We start from the raw sequence: 20,997 nt of genomic DNA on the forward strand, positions 1-20,997 counted from the left end.
GACAGTACTTTTGACTGCCTAACTCTAGAAGACACTAAATTGTCTCTAAGTCCCTCCCCTTCCTCCTACCTTTTTGACCAGGTTTTTGATCCTCTGTGCTAATATCCCTTTGGGCTTGTTTAATTATACTCCTGCCTGTAAAGTGCCTCAGCACATTGCTTCAGAAACACAACTGGGTAAACAGCCAACCTCCAGTCACGTGACCGTCAACGGTACAGGTCCTTCGAGCTATTACGCCACGCCGTTTAAAAACTGTTCGCCGAGGTCCGTGAATATTTGTGTAGTTGCTAAACGAATGCAATATTGATGAGTTAAATGGATTAACGTGGCGCTGAATGTTTGCTTTCTGCTCAGGCCCTAGGTTAGACAGTTGCTGGTGGCCATGTTAAGGTGATTGGGGTCCTGGCTCTCCCTTTTCGCCGAGCTCCGCCATCTTGCAGGTAGTGAGGCGCTGGGGCTGCGCTCCGACGGTGAGTAAAACACTGCCTCACCCGGCTCTCGGGGCTCGCACACGGCTGGCTCATAGTGTTCGCAGAAAGCGGCTTGTGACGGAATAAATTCTGTTCCGTGTTGGGTTTGTTTCTCCACACGCGTTCGAGGGCCAGGCCGCTCCTGCGCCCGCTTGTCCGCCACATGGCCACCCAGATCAAGGCCGCAGTGTTTAACGTCGTCTTAAACCGGGATTGAGACAGTGGTAGGGATGCTGCCGGGGTCTGGGGCTGCAGGTCAAATTCGGCTGGGTTTGAAGCGTTGCGAAAAGAGTTGGTTTTAAGCGATAGGCTTACAACGCGTCATCTCCACGTTTATTGATCCATTTTAATCAACGACACCGGTTGAGTGATTAGGATCTGGAATGCACCCCCTGACAGTGGTGGGAATTCGGTCCAGGTCTCTAAAAGCGATTTAAATAAGTAACTGAAATCCGGGACTGCAGGAAATCGGAGGGGGTTTGGAATAGAATGAGTTCTTTTGGCAGAGAGCCAGCTTGAAGGGCAGAATGGTTTATACTTAATCTATGAAGTAACCCCTCGCCCCCATCGTTGTATGTATACTGACGGTCATACAGGAACCTAAGTCAGTAACACTAGTTTCTCTTCAGTAAAGGTTCAAGATGACGAACACCCGGGGTAAGAGGAGGGGAACTCGATATATGTTTGCAAGACCCTTCCGGAAACATGGTAAGAATTCTTATTTTTTTAATTGCAGTCACGGATTTTTGTCAAAATTTACATTATCGATAGGGAAAGATAGCTGTTAAATTGCTGTACTAATCTGCTACTGGACTGTGAATCAGCAATCCTGTTGTTTTATTGGTAGGTTGAATTTTGGACGAATCCGTTTAATCCTATCTTTCATGTAATGAAGTTAATAGATAGTAACTGTAGATTGTGAATTTGGGCCCATAAGAACATAAGAAATAGGAGCAGGAGTAGGCCTTTGAGCCTGCCCTGCCATTCAATAAGATCATGGCTGATCTGTCGTGGCTCAGTTCCACATTCCCGCCCTCTCCCCATAACCCTTAATCCCCTCGCTGATCAAAAACCCATCAACCCGCATCTTAAAAATATTTAGCGAGGCAGCCTCCACCACTTCAACGGGCAGGGAATTCCAGAGATTCACCACCCTTTGAGTGAAGAAGTTCCTCCTCGACTCCGTTCTAAACCACCCCCTCTTTTATCTTGAGGCTGTGCCCCCTAATCCTTTCTGAGCGGGAAGAGTCTCTCCACCTCTATCCTATCCATCCCATTCATCATCATCTATGTCTCAATGAGATCTCCCCTCATTCTTCTAAACTCTAACGAGTACAAGCCATCTCTGTACTGTTCATTTTGCTATTGGAAGCAGATCAAGAAAGGGTTCCCGCATGAAGGGGTAGTTGACTATGCTTCTGTTTCTGGTGTAAGATATTAGTGTGATGGGTTGATTATAATTCCATTAATGATGTTGATATATGGATTTCTTGTGATAGCTGGTGTTCAATGACGAATGAATTCCTATGATTGTCTAAGACAAAATGAGAAAGTTATTTCACTGGCACAGAGCAAACCAGAATTGTTTATGGGGTGTGAGTGAGAACTTGAAGCTTTACTCTTTTAAAGAAAAGTACCTTATTTTGCCTTCCATGCATCACAACATTTTACAACCAATTGACTACTGCTTGGAATTGAGTATGCTGTCCTGGAGGAACTCATTCATTCTGGGCCTATGAGAAACAAGTGGATGGTGGCAAGATGTTCAATTTGGGAATGAGGAATGTCAAAGCAGGACCTAATCCATTTGGCGTGTACACTTAGCAAAGATCACTGGATTGTTCCAGGTCATTACGACTTATGCAACTTTTTAAGAAGTTGTTTCTTTCATCCATCTCATGTTCAAAACCTTAAATCTGTGTCCCCTAGTCCTTGAGCCATCAACAAATTGGAACCGTTTTTCATGGTCTACCTCAGTGGTTCCCAATGAAAAACACATTCCTTAATATTTTGAATTAAACCAAAACTAGCCTTCGTTTTCAACTCCAATTAGCCTCCTATGTGTGTGCCAGCTGGGAAAGAGCCATATGTGTGGTTTAGATTTTTGATACTAGTCAGGCCCATGTACATGTAGCTGAAGACAAAGGTCCCATGTGCCTGCACAAAAAGCAAAATTTCAAAAGGGTGCAAAAACCTTATTAGAAGTGAGATGGAGTGTTTTGGAAGAAAGAACAGGTGACGGGTCAAGGGGAATTAAAAACAAAGTTCTCAGTAAGGGAAGACAACAGAAAATAGGTATGCATGAAAGGTTTAATAGTATAGAGGTCTGCCATAACAAATGTTAGAAACCACTGGTCTACCTTGTCTAAATCTGCCATGTAATCTTGTATGCCTCTATCAAAACACCTCAATTTTCTTTGCTCCAAGGAGAACAACCCCAGCTTTGAAGCTAAAATTGCTTATGAGCCATTTTCAAAAATCCCTCCTACCCTCTCTCATGGAGCCTCTGATTCTTTCTCAAAAGGTTCTGGGCAGAATTGGACAGACTGTTCTAGTCATGGTCTAAACTAGAGTTTTCCATAGACTACGTTAATAGGATCTGGTTCTCTGATATCCTTCAGGTGAAGTAAATCTACTGTTCTAGCCTACGTGAGATTCCAGATCCACAGCAAAGTGGTTGACTCACATGGAGAGGCAGAGAAGTGCTGGCCCAGCAAACAATACTCACATCCCACAAAATTTTTTTTGAAAAAAAGCAGAATTCGGCTATTTGGCTAGTATGTTCTGCCATTCAGTAAGATTGTGGCTGGTCGGTTTTGAATTCCACGTCTCTATCTATCACCGGTAACTTGATTCCCATACCTAACTAGAATCCTACCTATCTGCTTTAAAAATATACAATGACAGTCTGCAGAAGCAGAATTTCAAATTCGCACAGCCCTCTGGGAGAAAAAAGTCACTAACTTGGTCTTAAAATTTAAGGGTCAACCTTTTAAGTGGTGGCATCTAGTTCTCGACCTGCCCACAAAAGGAAACATCTTTTCTGTGGTCACTTTAGAATAGAAGAATCATAGAATCCCTACAGTGCAGAATGAGCCATTCAGCACATTGAAACTATGCCACCAAAAATCCCACCCAGGCCCAATTCTTGTACCCCATGTATTTATCCTGCATTCTCCTGACACTAAGGGACAATCACGCGTGGCCAACCTAACCTGCACATCTGCGTGCTCTGGTCTCCTCCCATAGTCCAAAGAGGAAACCCACGTAGATGGTCACCCAAATCTGGAGTTGAATCTGGGTCCCTGGTGCTGTGGGGCAGCAGTACTAGCAACTGTGCCACCTTGTCAAAACTGAAGTACGTAAGATTCTGAACAATCAGATCACCCCTCATTAAGTCTGTCTGACACATCACTCATTCCAGGTATAAGTCTAGTTGAGTTCTGAACTGTCTCCAATGCATTTACATCCTCCTTTAAATCAGGAGACCAAAACTGCACACATTTGCAAATGTGGTCTCCCCAATTCCTTGTATAAACTGAAGATCAACATCCTGACTTTTATATTCAACTTGTCTCATAATAAAGGATAGCTTACCATTGGCCTTCTTAATTACTTGCTGTACGTGCATGCTAACTGACCAGTGCAATAGAATGCCTAGATCTTGCTGCAGCTCTGAATTCTGCAGCCATTCTCAGTTTATGTAATACTTGGCTTTTCATTCTTCCTGCCAAAGTGAACAACTTCACATTGAAACACATGATCAGTATCCAAATCTTTGCACCTAACTTTGGGGAACACCAGTGTTTACTATCCTCCAGTCAGGAAAAGAACTATTACCATGGCTTGCTGTTTTCTGTCCTTGAACTATTTTTTTTCCCATATGCCTTAACTTCATTCACAAAATTATATCATAAGCTCTTTGAATAAATGGAATATGCAACATTGACTTTATTAGATGAAAGGAATGAGTTGTTGACTTAAAATGGATTTGTTTTTGTTTTAGGGCCTGTTCCTCTTTCCACTTATTTCCGTATTTACAAGAAGGGCGATATTGTTGACATTAAGGTATTTATTAGACATGTGGCCATACATTGAGTACTTTTTGGTGAAATTATAAGTGAAAACTTGATGTTTAAGCATAAATATTAAGTTTAATGTATCTTAAAATAGGATGTTCTGTTTTGTTATTAATGTTGTGTGACTACACGAGTAGTTTTCCATACGAATGGTGGTGATTCATCCCTGAAAAGCCATAGATTTCTGCAGCTGACACCTCATTTCTCTAAGCATCTAATTAAATTAATTCATGGTCTCTATCTAATAAATCTTGTGATCAAGGGGAAGGAAATCTGCCATGCTTAACTGGCCTGGCCTGCATGTGACTCCAGATCCACAGTGTGGTTGGCTCTTAACTGCCCTTTGCAATGCCATAGTAAGCTGCTTGGTTCAAGGACAATCGGGGATGGACAACAATTGCAACATCCACATTAAAATTTTACAAATCCGTGCAATATGTTGATCACTTGTGATCAAATTCTCAATTTTAATTTTTGAACTCAAATTTCTACTCATTTTATAATATACATCTGTAGGATCTCTGCAGAAGCAGTAGTAATTGTGAAAGTAAGTTCTTTGGCACCTTGCATCGAATCTACTCATCCTGATCTAACTTCCAATATTAAGTCTGAATTTTTGGTACCCAAACTTAATTAGCAGCCTTTTGAGTGTCTTGGTCTAGTGCCATTTTGGAAATCTACATTTCTTTTCATGGTCCATATAATCCGTCTGCAGAAACCATTATGGGGTATATAGAATAGGGTTGACCCCTTTTGGAGCCATATTTGATGCTGTTAAGTGGGACTAATGCAAGTTTGGATCTTTAGACTAATCAAGTTCTGTGCATATAAGCTTCAGGTACATGTATTTTATCAAATTACTTTCTGAATAACATGGCCCCACCCTTGCCATTTTATTGCTTTACATTTTAAATGTGTTCTTTGAAGTAACGTAAAAATTGTACAGCTATTCTTTCCTCCTATTGACTTGTACATCCTGTGCTGCTTTGGGCCCACCCATTGGCTACGTCTTCCCTCTCAAATCACTTTGCCCCTTCACATCCCTCTTTGCACACCTTGCATAAAACCTATGCCTAGACTTGCAAATAACTGTATTCAATTAGAGAAGTGGGTTATCTTCAGATTGCATTTCCAAAACTGAGTGCAAGAGAAAGCTAAAAAAAATCTTCATGTCTAGTTGTGTTAGAACACTTTCCTATTTGAATTGCATTGAACCATGCTTAGAATTGATTTCAAAACTCAGTAAGGACTTAATTGTCCCTTTCCCCTCAGGGCACAGGCACTGTACAAAAGGGTATGCCCCACAAATGTTACCATGGCAAGACTGGAAGAATTTATAATGTTACACAGCATGCTGTGGGCATTATTATCAACAAGCAAGTCAAGTGAGTATAAGCAGTTAAAACTTTGCACTTGTGCTGTGCTTCAAGTATGGGAAATGGTTTGGAAACATTGTAAGAGGTCTGGTCAAGAAATGGACACCAAGCTATGAAAGGAGACATTTGGATGGCTGAGCAAACAGTGGTTTGGCAGAGATGCAATTGCCTGCAGAAAGAAAAAGCACTGGAGGTCACGATCAGGAAGTGAAGGGTTTAGAAGAGTTGCAGGGTGTTAAGAGAAAAGAAATTAGAATTGGAATAAGATTGCATTTGATTAGTGAAAGTCACTAATGGATGAGTAGCAATAATAAATGGACTTTGTATAAGATGGTACTTGCACAACAGAGCTTTGTATGAATGAAGTGTGGGAAGGCCAGCAGGAAAACATTGAAAGTCACGAGGATATCAGATGTTGACAGGCTGAGATGAGGCCAGTAGTGAGCAATTTTAGAGATGGATGTATGTGATGGTGGTCATGATGATGATTTTCATAACTCAGTTGAATAGAACAGTTGAGGTTGCAAGTGATGTAGTTCACTCTGAGATGAGTAGTGGAATGCATAGAGTTTGTGAAGACTGCAAGATCGCCATCCCGATATCAGAAGAACATGCAGCTTGTTTAATGCTTGCAGTTAGGCAAACATTGTCAAGGAATGATGGAGCTGGCTATTAGTTGGCATACATGTGAAAGTTGACTTTTTTGTATTATGCTGCCAGACAAGGGCAAAGATCTTGATAGTGGTACCAGGAAAGGAGTTAAATGCATTGCTGGTGATACTCTGGCTACACCACCTTACAATCACATCACAGCAGTGCTGTCCTCTGGCATTTCATAAAAGCATAATCAGGCAAAAGCTGAGTTGGAAACTAAACAAAAAAATGAGGGAAATACAGCATTCTATAAGGCTGGAAGAGGCAAGAGTTTTGCATGAGCTTCAAGTTTAAGAAGAGTAGCGAATGGAAGCCTTGTCAGGAGATCAATAAAATAACCAGTGACAGAAAAGTTTCAGCTGCACGTAATCATTTAGCAGGGTTGGTGGTGGGTAGTTAAATTCTGAATTGGTTCTGTGTTTCATTGGAGGGAATTACAAAACAATGACTGACATCCATGTTAACTGAAGGATTGTATCGTTTACAGTACAACAATGTGAGGCAAATGGACCAGAGTCATGGAATTGTGACTTGAGCTGTTTTGATGCTGTGTAACCAGTTTTATGCCACCCTTCTTCACTTTGCCATTAAGACATGTGGTGTCTTTATTGGTCATTAAAGTGGGGTACAGGAAAAAACCCTTTTAAAAACCCAAGCAGATCTCTATTTGACTTGGTTCCTGTCAAAGGGGATATTTAAGAATATTGGAAAAATTAAACCTTGCTGCAATGGCTTTGTCTTTACACCTAAATTGTGAAACCTTTTGATAAATCATCTTTTACAAAAGATACTTGAATTTTTATTTCAGAATTGTAATATTATGAAAGCACCATAAGGCTTAGTGAATGAGACTTTTTAGTGCTCATACATGGAGTACTTTCATTAAATGGCCTGCATTACATAAGTCATTACAGTAACATTCAGGATACTGTGCAAAAACATCAAATGAACTGAACTTTAATCGTATTTTATTGCAATCATCCAAATGGAAATGCTATCAAAAGGATGACCACTACTTCAAAAGGCAAATAAACAAGAACAGTAAGGAGTTCATTTTCATGCCTCACTGACCTTGATAAGTTAGATGCTAGGACACCAGCTGTGATGACCATTACCTTGGTTTTGGTAGATTTGCATCTTTGTGACGTACCCAATGTTTTGTTTTCAGGGTTATTGGCCACACTGATCAATGTTTTCCTGTCAAGATTGTTTTAGTTACTTTATATTGCGTTGAAGTTGATTTTTGAAAGTCACAAGTCACACATTGCCCATTTTGAGTGTATAATTGAATTGACACACCAAATATTTCCATCATATATTCTATCAAATGATAAATTCTAATATAGTACCAGATACATTTGTATCTGATCAAAGGCTTCTTCAAAATATTGACGTTTTTGTAAAATGAGTAATGCCTGCATTGAAATTTAATTTGAGAAGGCCTTGCACTGAATCGTCGCATTGGAAATTGTCACATGGGTTTATAGAAATCTAGAGCTACGTTAGTTTAAAGCTGATCAATGGATGAGACAATCTAAATGTAGTTACATTACCTTTTATAAATAAAGTCCATTTTTTTACATTGATAGACTAGAGGGCTCCAGGTGTTTGAATTTCAGATGGTTTTTAATGGTCCTGAATTCCTTGCTTTGAATTGCATCCTAGGGGCAAGATACTCGCCAAAAGAATTAATGTGCGTATTGAGCACATCAAGCATTCAAAAAGCAGAGACAGTTTTCTGCAGCGTGTGAAAGCGAATGAAGCAGCAAAGAAAGAAGCTAAAGAGAAGGGGACCTGGGTTGAGCTGAAACGCCAGGTAAAGGACTCTAGGGTGACCTCAACTTTAGGTGATCACCCAGAACACAAGTGGAATATTGTCTGTGTCAAAAGTCAGGTGCCGAAGGGCGTAGCCATCTCACATACTCATTACTGAAGTCTGTTGATTTTTATAGTTCAAAGATGTGTTTGGGAGAGTGGCAAATGAACAAAAGCTAAAATATACAACTGTCAACCTTTTTCCTTTTAAGCCTAGCTGGAATATTAACTTTCCCCAGTTTCTTTACCTTTGTTTACTGAAACACTCCACTTCAGGCACTGCACAGACAAAACAGAACTCTACTCGCAGCTAGTTTAGACCTGAGAATGTCTTTGAATAAGCACTTGGATGTTAAAGAGGGCGGGGGTGCAACAAGATGTTCATTGCTCAATAAAAATAGTTGAACAAATGGATGATTTTTGAAACAGATTGATTTACGTTTTGGATATACTAATTTTATGTCCCTGATTATCAGGATTTTTTTTGGTTTTGAGCAGAATTGATTTGTTTAAGGTCAACATGGCTAAATATCAGAATAACAATACCACTTAACTAACGTGCTGATTTTCTACTTTGCAGCCTGCTGAGCCCAGAAAGGCACACTTCGTACGAACCAAGAACAACAAGCCACAGTTGCTAGAACCAATTCCATATGAGTTCATGGCATAATTGTGATACCAAATCAAATAAATTTACTGTCAAATATTGTATTCATGTTCTGCATTCTTTGTAAAACTTGCACCCCCAACTGTTGGGGCATAAGAGTTTGTTGGAACTTTAGAGGCTATCAGTTGTACGAGCCGAACTAAAGACCAAAGCAAATGAGCACAGATGCTGGAAAATCTCATCAAGCCAGACAGCATCTGTGGAGAGAGTAGAACTAACATTGAGTTTGGATGACTGTCAGAACCAAAGGTCATATAGACTTTATTCTCTCCACAGAAGCGGTCAGTGCTGCTGAGATTTTAGCATTTTTGGCTCTTTGGGTTGCTGTGCCATTCATTAAGATCATGGCTGATGTTGTAAGTCAACATTTTGTTGCAGTATCCCTGTACCCCTTGATTTTTTTTTAAAACAAGTAGAAAAGGTATAATATTGGCACTGAATGTATTCAATGACAGCCTCCACAGACCTCTTGGGCTATGAATTCCAAGTATTCACAACTCCGAGTGAAGAGATTCCTCCTTATCTCAGCCTAAATGGCCTGCTCATTATTCTGAGACTGTCCCTTAGTTCTAGATCCCCAGCTAGTGGAAAACATTCTTGTTGCTTCACCCTATTGAGCCCCTGTGAGAATTGTTTGTATGAGATTATCATTCTTCAACTCCATAGAACAGAGGACAGTATGAATTAGTCTGACAGTCGTACTGACTCATACCTTGCAATGTCTCAGGCACTACCCTCAACAGTGCTGTCCCAGCAGCAGAACCAATCCAGCAGAAGGAATGGCATAGTGATATACAGATGCAAGTCCTCAGCAGTGACTCCAGACCCCACAAAGTCAGAAATGGGCATGGAAACCTGCTTACCACATGCCTGTTCAGAAAACCATAAGCCTTATGTCTCAACCTTTTTTAAAAGGTTCTACCTTCACTTTGATGCAAGGCATACGAACTGGACAAGCTCTGAAATTTGGGAGTAGCGTCCAAATTTATATTAGCCTTGACACCCCAATTTCTGCCTGATTAAGACTTAAATTTCTTGCAAACTGCCATCAGTTATTGAAAATGTTGTCAATCAAGTTTTTTTACATAACCGATCTCACCCCATGATGCTAGAGTTTTGGCCTTTGGTGACAATGATCAACATTTGGGCAGACTGATGCTGATAGTCACTGGTGTGGATTTAGTTCCCAAAACTTGGTGTTCCTCCCCCAAAAAAATAGCTGTTCTACTAATGAGGTTGAACGTCACCTTGAAGGTATTTAAATATTTGCTCCTCCTTGATAACAGAAACACTGCTTTCTACTTCCATGCTTAATGGAAGACCATTTACCAGAGGCACTATTACTCAGTGTTAGTGGCGTAGATGGGTCAATTTGTAAGGAGCAGCCAGAAGGGCTTGAAATAGTATGTAGATAGTCCTAACTAGGGAAGGGGCTGTACTGGACTTGCTATTAGGGAAGAGCCTGACCACCTGGTCAACATTTCAGTAGGGAACAGCTTACTCTAAGTAAGCTTACAGAAGTGGTGGAGGCTGCCTCGCTAAATATTTTTAAGAAGCGGGTTGATGGGTTCTTGATAAGAGAGGGGATTAAGGGTTATGGGGAGAGGGCGGGAAAGTGGAACTGAGCCACAACAGATCAGCCATGATCTTATTGAATGGCGGGGCAGGCTCGAAGGGCTAGATGGCCTACTCCTGCTCCTATTTCTTATGTTCTTATGTTCTTAGAACTTTATCTATAGTACCTTAAAGCTTAAAGATAAATAGTCCTCAGGTGAAGGTACTAAATTTGGGGAAGACTACAACAATATTAGTCAAAAACTGAAGAATGTAGATTGGGGGCAGATGTTTGAGAGCAAATCAATGTCTGGCACATGGGAGGCCTTCAAGTGTAAGTTGATAGGAATTCAGGACTGGCACATTCCTGTAAAGATGAAAGATAAGTATCAAAAGTTTTGGGAATCTTGGATAAGGAGAGATTGTGAGCTTAAGTTGTAAACAAACAGGAAGCATTTGCCAAGGCTGGGAAACAAACAAGGAGTCAGGAAGGCTAAAAGGAGTAACAACGTCATTGGCCAGCATGATTAAAGAAAAGCCCAAGGCTTTTTATACATATACAAAGAGACAGAAGGTAGCCAGGGAGAGGCTTGGCCTGTTCAAGAATGGGAAGGAATCTATGCATAGAGCCAGAGGAATTGGGTGAGATACTAATTGAGTATTTTGTGTTAGTATTCACAAAGAAAGGATTTGGTGGATGATGAGTCTAGGGAAAAGGTGTGTAGATAGTTTGGGTTATGTTAATCAAAAAAAGGAGGTATGGGGGGGGTCTTGAAAAACATTAAGGTAGATTTGTCCCCAGGGCCTGATATACCTCAGAATACTGAGAGGCAAAGAAGGAAAATGCTGAGGCCTTCAGAGAAATCTTTGTATCCTCACTGGCTACAGGGGAGGTCCTAGAGGATTGGAACACAAGAAGTAGGAGCAGGAGTAGGCCATTTGGAGCCTGCCCTGCCATTCAGTAAGATCATGGCTGATCTGAAGTGGATCAGTTCCACTGTTATTGGAGAATAACCAGTGTTCCTTTGTTTGAAAAAGGTGGCATGGATAATCTAGGTAATTACAGGCCAATGAGCCTTACATCAGTATTGGGAAATTATCAGAGAGGATTCAAGACAGGATTTATTCCCACTTGAAAATAAGTGGATGTATTAGTAAGAGGCAACATGGTTAGTGAAGGGGAGGTTACGTCTCACTAACTTGATCAAGTTTTGAGGAAGTAACGAAGATGATTGAGGATAAGACAGTGAATGCTGTCTACATGGACTTCAGTAAGGCATTTGAATGGGAGTTCTCGTTCATTTCTCATCTCTTTAGTATATGAACATTTGAGCCCCGTGCAACTCTCCCGTTGATGCCTAAAACACAATTAATTTAGTCATACAATAAAGTTCTGTTTAAATGGAATTCTAGAGTGACAACGAGTTATGAAGTATTGATTTAACACAAGATAACTATTCCAATATACAAATTTGTGGAAGTCATGTCCGATCTTCAGCCCTTTTCATCAGCTAATCTGAACCCTTGAGTGGGGCTTGCGATATGAATAGAAACTAGTGTAATGCATCTGACCTGTCACCACCGTCTTTCCTTGCACCATCATCCGTTTTTTTAAAAATTTAAATCATTCCTATCTATCACAGAAAACTTCCTCTCCTTTACCTAGCTCTGCGTTTGCTTAAGACCTGTAGCATTTTGCAGTCTGAGAAAAGATCACACTTGAAACGTTGACCCTGTTACTCTCCGTACAGATTTGACCTGAGTATTTTCCAATATTTGTTTGTCGTTCACATTTCCAACACCTGCAGTATTTGCTGAAGCGGTGTTAAAAACTGGATAAGAGCAAATTACTGCGGATGCTGGAATCTGAAACCAAAAGAGAAAACGCTGGAAAATCTCAATAGGTCTGGCAGCATCTTATCAAAACGTGATCTGAACTCGAAACGTCAATTCTTTTCTCTCTTTGCAGATGCTGCCAGACCTGCTGAGATTTTCCAGCGTTTTCTCTTTTGGTTTGCTGAAATCGTTATGTGTGTATGGAGAGGGTAACAACAGGCTGTTTAGCCACACTGAAAGACTGTTCTTGGTGCTATCTGGTCATTTCATTCAGCTCCGTGTTTCCCGCTAGTTCGGAGTGTTTTGTGCAGATATATTTTAACTCAGAGTTGCTGTCAGATTTACAATTAAAGACAACGTGTGCTCGACGAATGCATATTCTTCAAAATGTCAGTGAAAATAATTAAAAACGTATTCAATGTTACATTGCTGTGGATAGGAAAACAACAGAGGACCCCTTACCATCCGATGAGCATCTTTCCCAATGGCTGCGGTAACAGTTCTGATCTCTGTTGGAAGCAGACACTTTGAACGATCACTTAAACTGATCACATTCAAATCAATACGTTTTCGCTTCTCTGACAGGGTGCATTTCCTTACTCATCCCAGGTTAATTAATTAATTAATTACATTCTGCCGCTCGTAACCAAATCCCCGAGCAATCCGATTATTAACATTTTTGATTTCATTTCATTAGCCTTTTTCAGAAAGCAAATAATATGAAGCCACATGCCTACACATACACGAATGCACTGAAAACTGCTGCTATCGCTGAGTAATCGCCAAAGGGAAGACACATCGTTGGAGTAAATTTCAAAAGGATGCATTACATGATTTCCAAAGTCTTGAACTGTGTTACGCACCGCATCTTAACAATTTATACAATCGATTATTCGTCACTAAATGAGGAAATTGATTCTGACCGTAAATACGCCCACATTCATGCGTAGGATTTGCAATTGCCTGCAGATTTTTTAAAAAATCTTATTGGCTGAATATGAGTTTTAAAAAATTCAAGGTTTGCCCACCTGATGCATTCCTGGATGTAGTGCGTAGTCAGCAAGTTCTCGATTTTAAACTTAGCTGTGAAGCGGAAGGGTTTTATGTTTCAGACCGAAAATTAAAACAACCATCATCACATTCCTTCCCTTGCCCCCTATGTACGCTGAACGGCATGTTCTGTCTGTATAGCGCGTAAGAAACAATACATTTCCCTGCGCCCAATATGTGTGACGATAATACATCAAATTTTAAAAAAAACATTGAAACAAAAAACCATTTGCAATCCGATCAACGTAATCTATTGATAGTGATCTCACGTTTGGTGAAAATAGTAAATGAGTTGTCTTCCTTTCTCTCTTAAATGTGCACAATTGTATTTTCTTTCCCAATGGGCCAGTTTAATACATATGGATTATTGGGAATTCATATTGTCTAACCATTTATCAAAAATGCTTTATCTGATACTGTCATCATGTTCCTCTTTGAAGACAGCTGTTATCAGATACCAATCCTTTCACTAAAAATATATCTTCATTTCAATTTGATGAGCGCAGTCATTGTTAAGGAAATGAAATCAAATCTACAGTGCTGCTATCACCCATATCTATAAAATAGTACCATCTATGTGTTCAGAAATGATCAGCAATTAATTCCCTACCCCAAACTAAGGTTGATCTCTGATTTTGTTTCCGTATACTGCTGTCTACCTGATGCTGGTAACTTGTACTCGGGTAAGGTTTACAAGCCACCTGCTACTGAAAAGGTAGTTTTCATAAGCAGTCCAAACTTCACATTAAGGTGCTCTTGCACCTGCTGTGTCTAGGTTAGCATATCCAGGTTTAACAATCACAGGATATGGTTTATTGGAGATAATCTGGGCTAGAGTGTTCTCCTGTCTCTCCCAAAGGTGCAAAATACCATGCTGACACAATGCATATAGGTTAAATCTACATGGTTACCTTTACCTGTTAATTTAATAACACAGGTAAACCAAATATTACAAGTCATTCAATCAAGGCAACACAATTAGAATCCATTTGAAAAAGGCATAGCTCTTCAGAATGTATTTCTACAAAATTTATACATTTTCATAACAAACTGTTCCACATGAATGGTGCGAATTTCCACTTTGCCCATTTAGAACTAAAGTTTAGTCCGCTGAGTCCTGACTTTTGCCATGGGATGTTTTCATGTCATAGCCATTTCCCTGGGAGATATATATATAGTAAGCTGAGTATTTCAATGATAATGCCCAACTCCTCATTACTGCTCTTCTCTAAATGGCTCAGTATCAGTTCAATACATTCTAGTGTCAATCTATATATGTCGGTTAATATTAAAAGTAATTTTTCCAACTATTAAACCATTTTGAACAGTTTCTGCACAAAAACCTTGAAGCAAATAAAAAATGTCTTGTTTGAAATAAATGTTTCCCAGGATTTGACAATTTAACCGATTATATTGATTAGATACTGATGCCATTTAAGAATCTAGTCCTGTCAAAGATAAGGCTAGCTGAAATACCAATTTAAAATCAGATTTCCCTTAAATTATATACATCACATAAAATAGAATACAGAAATATCTCTCTCTTGTCACACAGGCCATTGGGCAAGAAGCATATTGAAGCTTTAACAAGAACTATATTTGTCTCCAATGTCAATGTGACAGTATAACATGAAGAAGAGTAAAGAATTGTCTGATAATCCATTTAAACAGGCATTTTCTTGGATTTTAGCAAATGGCTTCATCAGGGGCCAAGTTGCTAAAGGCACAAAGCCAAACTCTGCCAAAGCTGAGTTAGTCTGTTACAGCCAGGGTTAGAGCTTGTACACACTAATTAACATTTATTGCTGGAGTTAGATTAAAACAAGATTTGGCTATTATGTGATGTCCTTTCAGATTAGTTGGCTACTCATTGTTCAGGCTCACAATGGAAGAGCGGACATTCAAATGAGGTGCCAGTTAAACTCCAAGCAAAACTTCAGAAAAACAGCGTATAAATGAAGAACAGAAGTAGGCCTTACACCCTCTCTTCTGCCATTCAACAAGACCATAGTTGATCTGAACTCCACTTTCCTTAGTCTTGATAACCTTTAATTCCATTGTCGATGAATAACCTATCTAAATTAGCCTTAAAAATATTCAATGACGCTGCCTCCACCACTCTCAGGAAGAACACACTCATGAAATAAGAACAGAAAAAGCTGGAAGAACTCAGCAGATCTGGCAGCATCTATGGAGAGAGAAACAGTTAACATTTCGAGTCCTTATGACTCTTCATCAAAATTAAAGAGAGAGAAATGTAATGGATTTTATATTGTAGTAGAGTAGAAAGTCAATGATAGTTGGGAACTAGAAGAGATTGCAACACAAATGCATAGGGCTCGAGATAGAGGAAGTATTAATGGCAGTTTGAAGGGCTAAAGGAGAAATCAGAGACTGAACGTGTACTACCTAATCCAATTAGAGACTGATCACCCACAGTCTAAACTAATCAGAGTCCAGGAATGCCACTGATTAAGAGGATGGGCTATGTGTCAGAATGGATTAAAAAGCAGTAAGGCACATGGAGTGTGAAGATGAAGAATTTAGGAGGAGAGGCTGCATGCCTGCCATGAGCAGAAGAAGAAAAACAGAAGTATTAACCCACACATCAACTGCGTCCAAGGCCAAACTGGGAGGGCAGACCTGCATGTTCAGTATTACTTGTTATTACTTAATAAAGGTGTCCTGAAATTATGTTACCAGGCTTTCTCTGATTGTTCAAATAGTCAACGTCTCAAAAGGACAAATTAATATTAAGTCACAGAACTAGAGTTTAAACATGCAAAAACTTACAACCCCTCAGTTGCTTTGGGCCATCACCATTTCTAGATTTTTACCATTTAGAGAGTACCTATTATATTCTATATTTAAAGTGGACTATTACATATGTGCCTACATTGAAACCCATCTGAAACAATTTTGTCCTTTCAGTTAATGTGTCTATATCTCTTTGTAGTTTTATTCTTTCATCCACATTGCTTACATTACCATCCAACTGTGTGTATTTGGCAAATTTCAATATATGTCTTTTCATTCTGTCATCTACACTCTTAATAAATATGATGAATAGTTGAGGTTCCTAACACAGTTATATTGTCTAAAAGCTATGGAATGCCCTCACTAAACCTTTCCATCACCCTCACTTACTTTAAAACTGCATTTAAAACATACTCCTTTGACCCAGACCCTTCTAACATCTCCTTCTTTGGCCTGACATCAATTTTTGTCTGATTACACTTAAAGATGTTTTCTCCATGAGGAAGTGCAATATAAATGCAAGCTGTTTCTGCACTTTCGTTTATATTGCCAGTATTTTACTGTCATAAAAATTTTACGGGGAAGTGTTTGCATAAAATGCCTAATTTGCAATGAGTGATATAAACAACTTTAACATGTCATATCAGATGATTCACTATTGTAGTTCTGTTTAATTTCAGTATGGTCTACTTAAGTTGGGGAGGGGGGTGGCAAACATAAGTGCACGCAATCTGCATGTTGTATTACTAATCTGTTTCAGGATTTATTCATGAGGTGCTTTAAAATAATTGAAAGTTGATACAAAATAAGTGTAACTGTGTGTGAGATAATTTTGAAGGTCAATTGCTGTCTAATAAATATGCCTTATTATTTATGTTCTTTTTGATTTGTTCTTGGGCAAAGCCAGTAATTATCACTCATCCCCAATTGAGAACATGGTGGTGAGCTGCCTTCTTGAACAGCTGCAGTGCATTTAGGGTAGGTACACCCACAGTGCAGCTAGAAAGGGATTTCAAGGATTTTGACCCAATATCAGTGAAGGAAAGATGATATAGTACCAAGTCAGGATGGTGAGTGACTTAGAGTGAAACTTGCAGGTGGTGATGGTGCTTCCATGCATCCGTTACCCTTGTTCTTCCAGATTCTGATGGTGCTGTTGAAGAGTCCTGGCAAGTAGCTACAGTGTATCTTGTATATGGAACACATTGTTGATGGAGAGAGTGTTTGTTTAAGGTGGTAAATAGGGTGCCGATCAAGCAGGCTGCTTTGTTCTGGAAGGTGTTGAGCTTCTTGGATGTTGTAGGAGTTGCACTCATCCAGGCAAATTAATGTTCCATCAACTCCTGACTTGCACTCTGAGATGGCAGACAAATCTTGGTGAGTAAAGAAGTGAGTTACTCAATGTCAAATTTTGAACCTCTCAGCAGCTCTTATAGTCACAGTATCTATAAGGCAAATACAGTTAAGGTTCTGGTCAATGGTAATGCCCAAGATGCATGATGGAGGATTTAATGATGGTAATGTTGCAGAATGTCAAAGGAAGATTGTTAGATTCTCTTTTGTTGGAGATGATCATTTATTACCTGGCACTTGTGTGATGTGAATGTAACTTGCCATTTATCATCCTAAGCCTAAATATTATCTAGGTCTTGCTGCAAGTCTCACAGGTTTCAATTTAGAGACCCAGTAAACATCGGCAGTGAAATTAGTGATTTTATTGCAACAATACTTCTTTAAATAAACATCCCATGCCTTTTCACTCTTCTCATGCATCTCCTCAAGCCTTACCTATTTCATTCTTTTATCACCACATCCCATTCCTAAGATGTGCACACAACCATAAATAATTGATAAAAGATTAACAAACTATAGTTTTGAGTAACTTACCTAAGGTGAGTAGGTAAATCCTGAAGGATCCTATGTACACCCTAAACAAATGAAGGAAACAATCCCCCTCACCTGTTCCATCTCCCTTCCCATCTCCAATTCCACTGCTCTCTGAAAGTCTTTGACCTGCTCCTGTGTCATCCTCTCATCTCCCTCCCTTTTCTGATGTCTCTGTCACTCTCATGCCATGCCCCCATCCAATATTTTCTCCCACATGTCATGCCATCTCCTCCTCACCCACTCCCTCATTCCCCCGTTGTCCCCTGTTCTTCCTCTTCATCCCCTTCCAAGTTGTCACCATCCCCATGCCATCTGTTTAAGTCACAGGTAGATAGATTTCTGACCAATAAGGGAATTATTGGGGAGCAGGTGGGTAAGTGGAACCACTATCAGATCAGCCATGATCTTATTAAATGGCAGGGTAGGCTCGAGGGGCTAGATGGCCTACTCCTGCTCCTATTTCTTATGTTCTTATGTTCTTATCTTCACTCTCCACTTGTTGTCACCTGCTATGATCCAGGCTAGAAACGCCAATGTTTTTTATCAAGGTAGCCTAGACCCTAATTTTTTACCTTTGAATTTGGCATGGCTGAGCATGAGGTGTTTCACTGCAGATATGATTCAAGTGATCCACTAGGAAGCTTTTATCAAACAAAGTTTATTTAAGAACACAGTTAACATATAGTTTAAAAAAAGCAGCATAATTTTTACCAGTCACAAGAAACAACCTTGAGATGGTATAAACCTTAACAGCTAGCAATGATATTATAAGCACTTTGGAGATAGTGACCAGAATTTGGTGACCTCCATTATTGCAATGGAGAGAGATAGCGTCACATGGCAAAGCAAAGTTTATAATTGGGGCAGGGGTAAATATGATGCGATTAGGCAAGAATTAGGGAGCATAAGATGGAACAGAAACTGTCAGGTATGGGCACAAACGAAAAGTGGAGCTTGTTCAAGGAACAAATACTGCGTATCTTTGATAGGTATATCCCTGTCAGGCAGGGAGAAAATGGATGAGTGAGGGAACCGTGGTTCACAAAGGAGGTTGAATGTCTTGTCAAGAGGAAAAAGTAAGCGTACGTATGGATGAAAAAACAAGGTTCAGTTGGGTCGCTTGAGGGTTACAAGGTAGCTAGGAATGAGTTAAAAAAGGGCTTAGGAGAGCTAGGAGGGGGCATGAGAATTCCTTGGCAGGTCAGATAAAGGAAAACCCCAAGGCTTTTTATTCTTATGTGAGAAATAAAAGAATAACCAGGGTGAGGTTAGGCCAGTCAAGGATAGTAACAAACCTAGTACAAGGAACTTGTGCATGGAGACAGAAGGGATAGGTGAGGCATTGAATGAATACTTTTCTTCAGTGTTCACTATGGAGAGGGGTCATGTTTTTGAGGATGAGAGTGTGATATAGGCTGATAGGATGGAGGAGGTAGATGATCTGAGGGAAGATGTATTAGCAATTTTGAAAAACCTGAGAGTCGATAAGTCCCCTGGCCCAGATGGGATACATCCTAGGATACTTTGGGAGGTAAGGGATGAGTTTGCGGCGCCTTTAGCTTTGATTTTTGGGTCCTCACTGTCCACGAGGATTGTGCCAGAGGACTGGAGAGTAGTGAAAGTTGTTCTTCTCTTCAAGAAAGGAAGTTGAATGACCCTGGTAATTATAGGCCAGTTAGTCTTCGGTGGTTGGTAAGTTAATGGAAAGGATCCTGGGGAACAGGATTTATGACCATTTGGAAAGATGCAGCTTAATCCGGAATAGTCAGCACAGTTTCATGAGGGGTAAGTCCTGTCTCACAAATTTGATTGAATTCTTTGAGGACATAACTAAGTGAGTAGACAAAGATAGAGCAGTTGATGTCATATACATGGATTTTAGTAAGACGTTTGATAAGGTTCCCCATGGTAGGCTCATGAAGAAAGTAAGGATGTGTGGGATAGAATGAAATTTGGCCGATTGGATAAGTAACTGGCTGTCTCATAGAAGATAGAGGGTTGTGGTGGAGGGAAAATTTTCAGACTGGAGGCTAGCTACCAGTGGTGTACCACAGGGATCAGTGCTGGGTCCTCTGCTATTTGTGATTTTTATCAATGACTTGGAAGAGGGGCTGAAGAGTGGGTTAGTAAATTTGCTGCTGACACTAAGATTGGTGGAGTAGTGGATGAGGTGGAGGGCTCTTGTAGGCTGCAAAGAGACATTGATAGGATGCAGAGCTGAGCAGAAAAGTGGCAGATGGAGTTTAACCCTGATAAGTGAGAGGTTATTCATTTTGATAGGACAAACTTGAATGCAGATTACAGGGTCAACAGCAGGGTTCTGAGGAATGTGGAGGAACAGAGAGATCTTGGTATTTACATCCACAGGTCTCTGCAGGTTGCCACTCAAGTGGATAGCGCTGTGAAGAAGGCTTATAGTGTGTTAGCATTTATTAACAGGGGGTTTGAGTTTAAGAGTCATGGCGTTATGCTGCAACAATACAGGACCTTGGTGAGGCCACATTTGGAATATTGTGTCCAGTTCTGGTCACCTCACTATAAGAAGGATGTGGAAGCATTGGAGAGAGTGGAGAGGAGATTTACCAGGATGCTGCCTGGTTTGAAAAGTAGGTCTAATGAGGAAAGGTTGAGGGAGCTGGGATTTCCCTCTTTAGAGCAGAGGAGGATGAGAGGCGACTTAATAAAGGTTTATAAGATGATGAGGGCGATAGATAGAGTGGACGTGCAGAGATTATTTCCTCAGGTGGATGTAGCTGTTACTAGGAGGCGTAGCTATAAGGTTCATGGTGGGAGAAATAAAAGGGATGTCCAAGGTAGATTCTTTACTCAGAGAGAGGTTGGGGTGTGGAATA

General features: G+C 40.1%; 1 protein-coding gene and 1 non-coding gene across 3 annotated transcripts; both read left to right on the forward strand.

Moving 5' to 3' along the window:
• The first annotated feature begins 363 nt into the window (after positions 1–363).
• Positions 364–9,105, forward strand: rpl21 (ribosomal protein L21). Of its 2 annotated transcripts, none has more exons than XM_080197392.1 (6): positions 364–470; positions 1,100–1,178; positions 4,477–4,538; positions 5,822–5,934; positions 8,245–8,395; positions 8,975–9,105. In XM_080197392.1, exons 2-6 carry the CDS (start codon positions 1,112–1,114, stop codon positions 9,062–9,064), a joined length of 483 nt encoding a protein of 160 aa, XP_080053518.1. In that variant the 5' UTR covers positions 364–470; positions 1,100–1,111; the 3' UTR covers positions 9,065–9,105. The 2 variants fall into 2 exon arrangements, with proteins under 2 accessions (XP_080053518.1, XP_080053519.1); XM_080197393.1 differs by having other exon boundaries at positions 416–440.
• On the forward strand, positions 7,146–7,276 carry LOC145349577 (small nucleolar RNA SNORA27). The gene has a single exon (XR_013888100.1). It is a non-coding gene; the product is annotated as a small nucleolar RNA SNORA27 (small nucleolar RNA).
• Positions 9,106–20,997: the final 11,892 nt, after the last annotated feature.

This window comes from Carcharhinus amblyrhynchos, chromosome 10 (genome assembly GCF_965287045.1).
Source record: "Carcharhinus amblyrhynchos chromosome 10, sCarAmb.v2.hapA, whole genome shotgun sequence".
In the NCBI taxonomy this organism is placed as follows: domain Eukaryota; kingdom Metazoa; phylum Chordata; class Chondrichthyes; order Carcharhiniformes; family Carcharhinidae; genus Carcharhinus; species Carcharhinus amblyrhynchos.

Excerpts from the sequence above, each read along its gene's own strand:
- rpl21 (XM_080197392.1), top strand. The coding sequence starts at position 1,112 with ATGACGAACACCCGGGGTAAGAGGAGGGGAACTCGATATATGTTTGCA. Across the intron at positions 1,179-4,476 it reads AAGACCCTTCCGGAAACATG|GGCCTGTTCCTCTTTCCACT; the intron begins GTAAGAATTCTT and ends TTTTTGTTTTAG. Across the intron at positions 4,539-5,821 it reads GCGATATTGTTGACATTAAG|GGCACAGGCACTGTACAAAA; the intron begins GTATTTATTAGA and ends CTTTCCCCTCAG.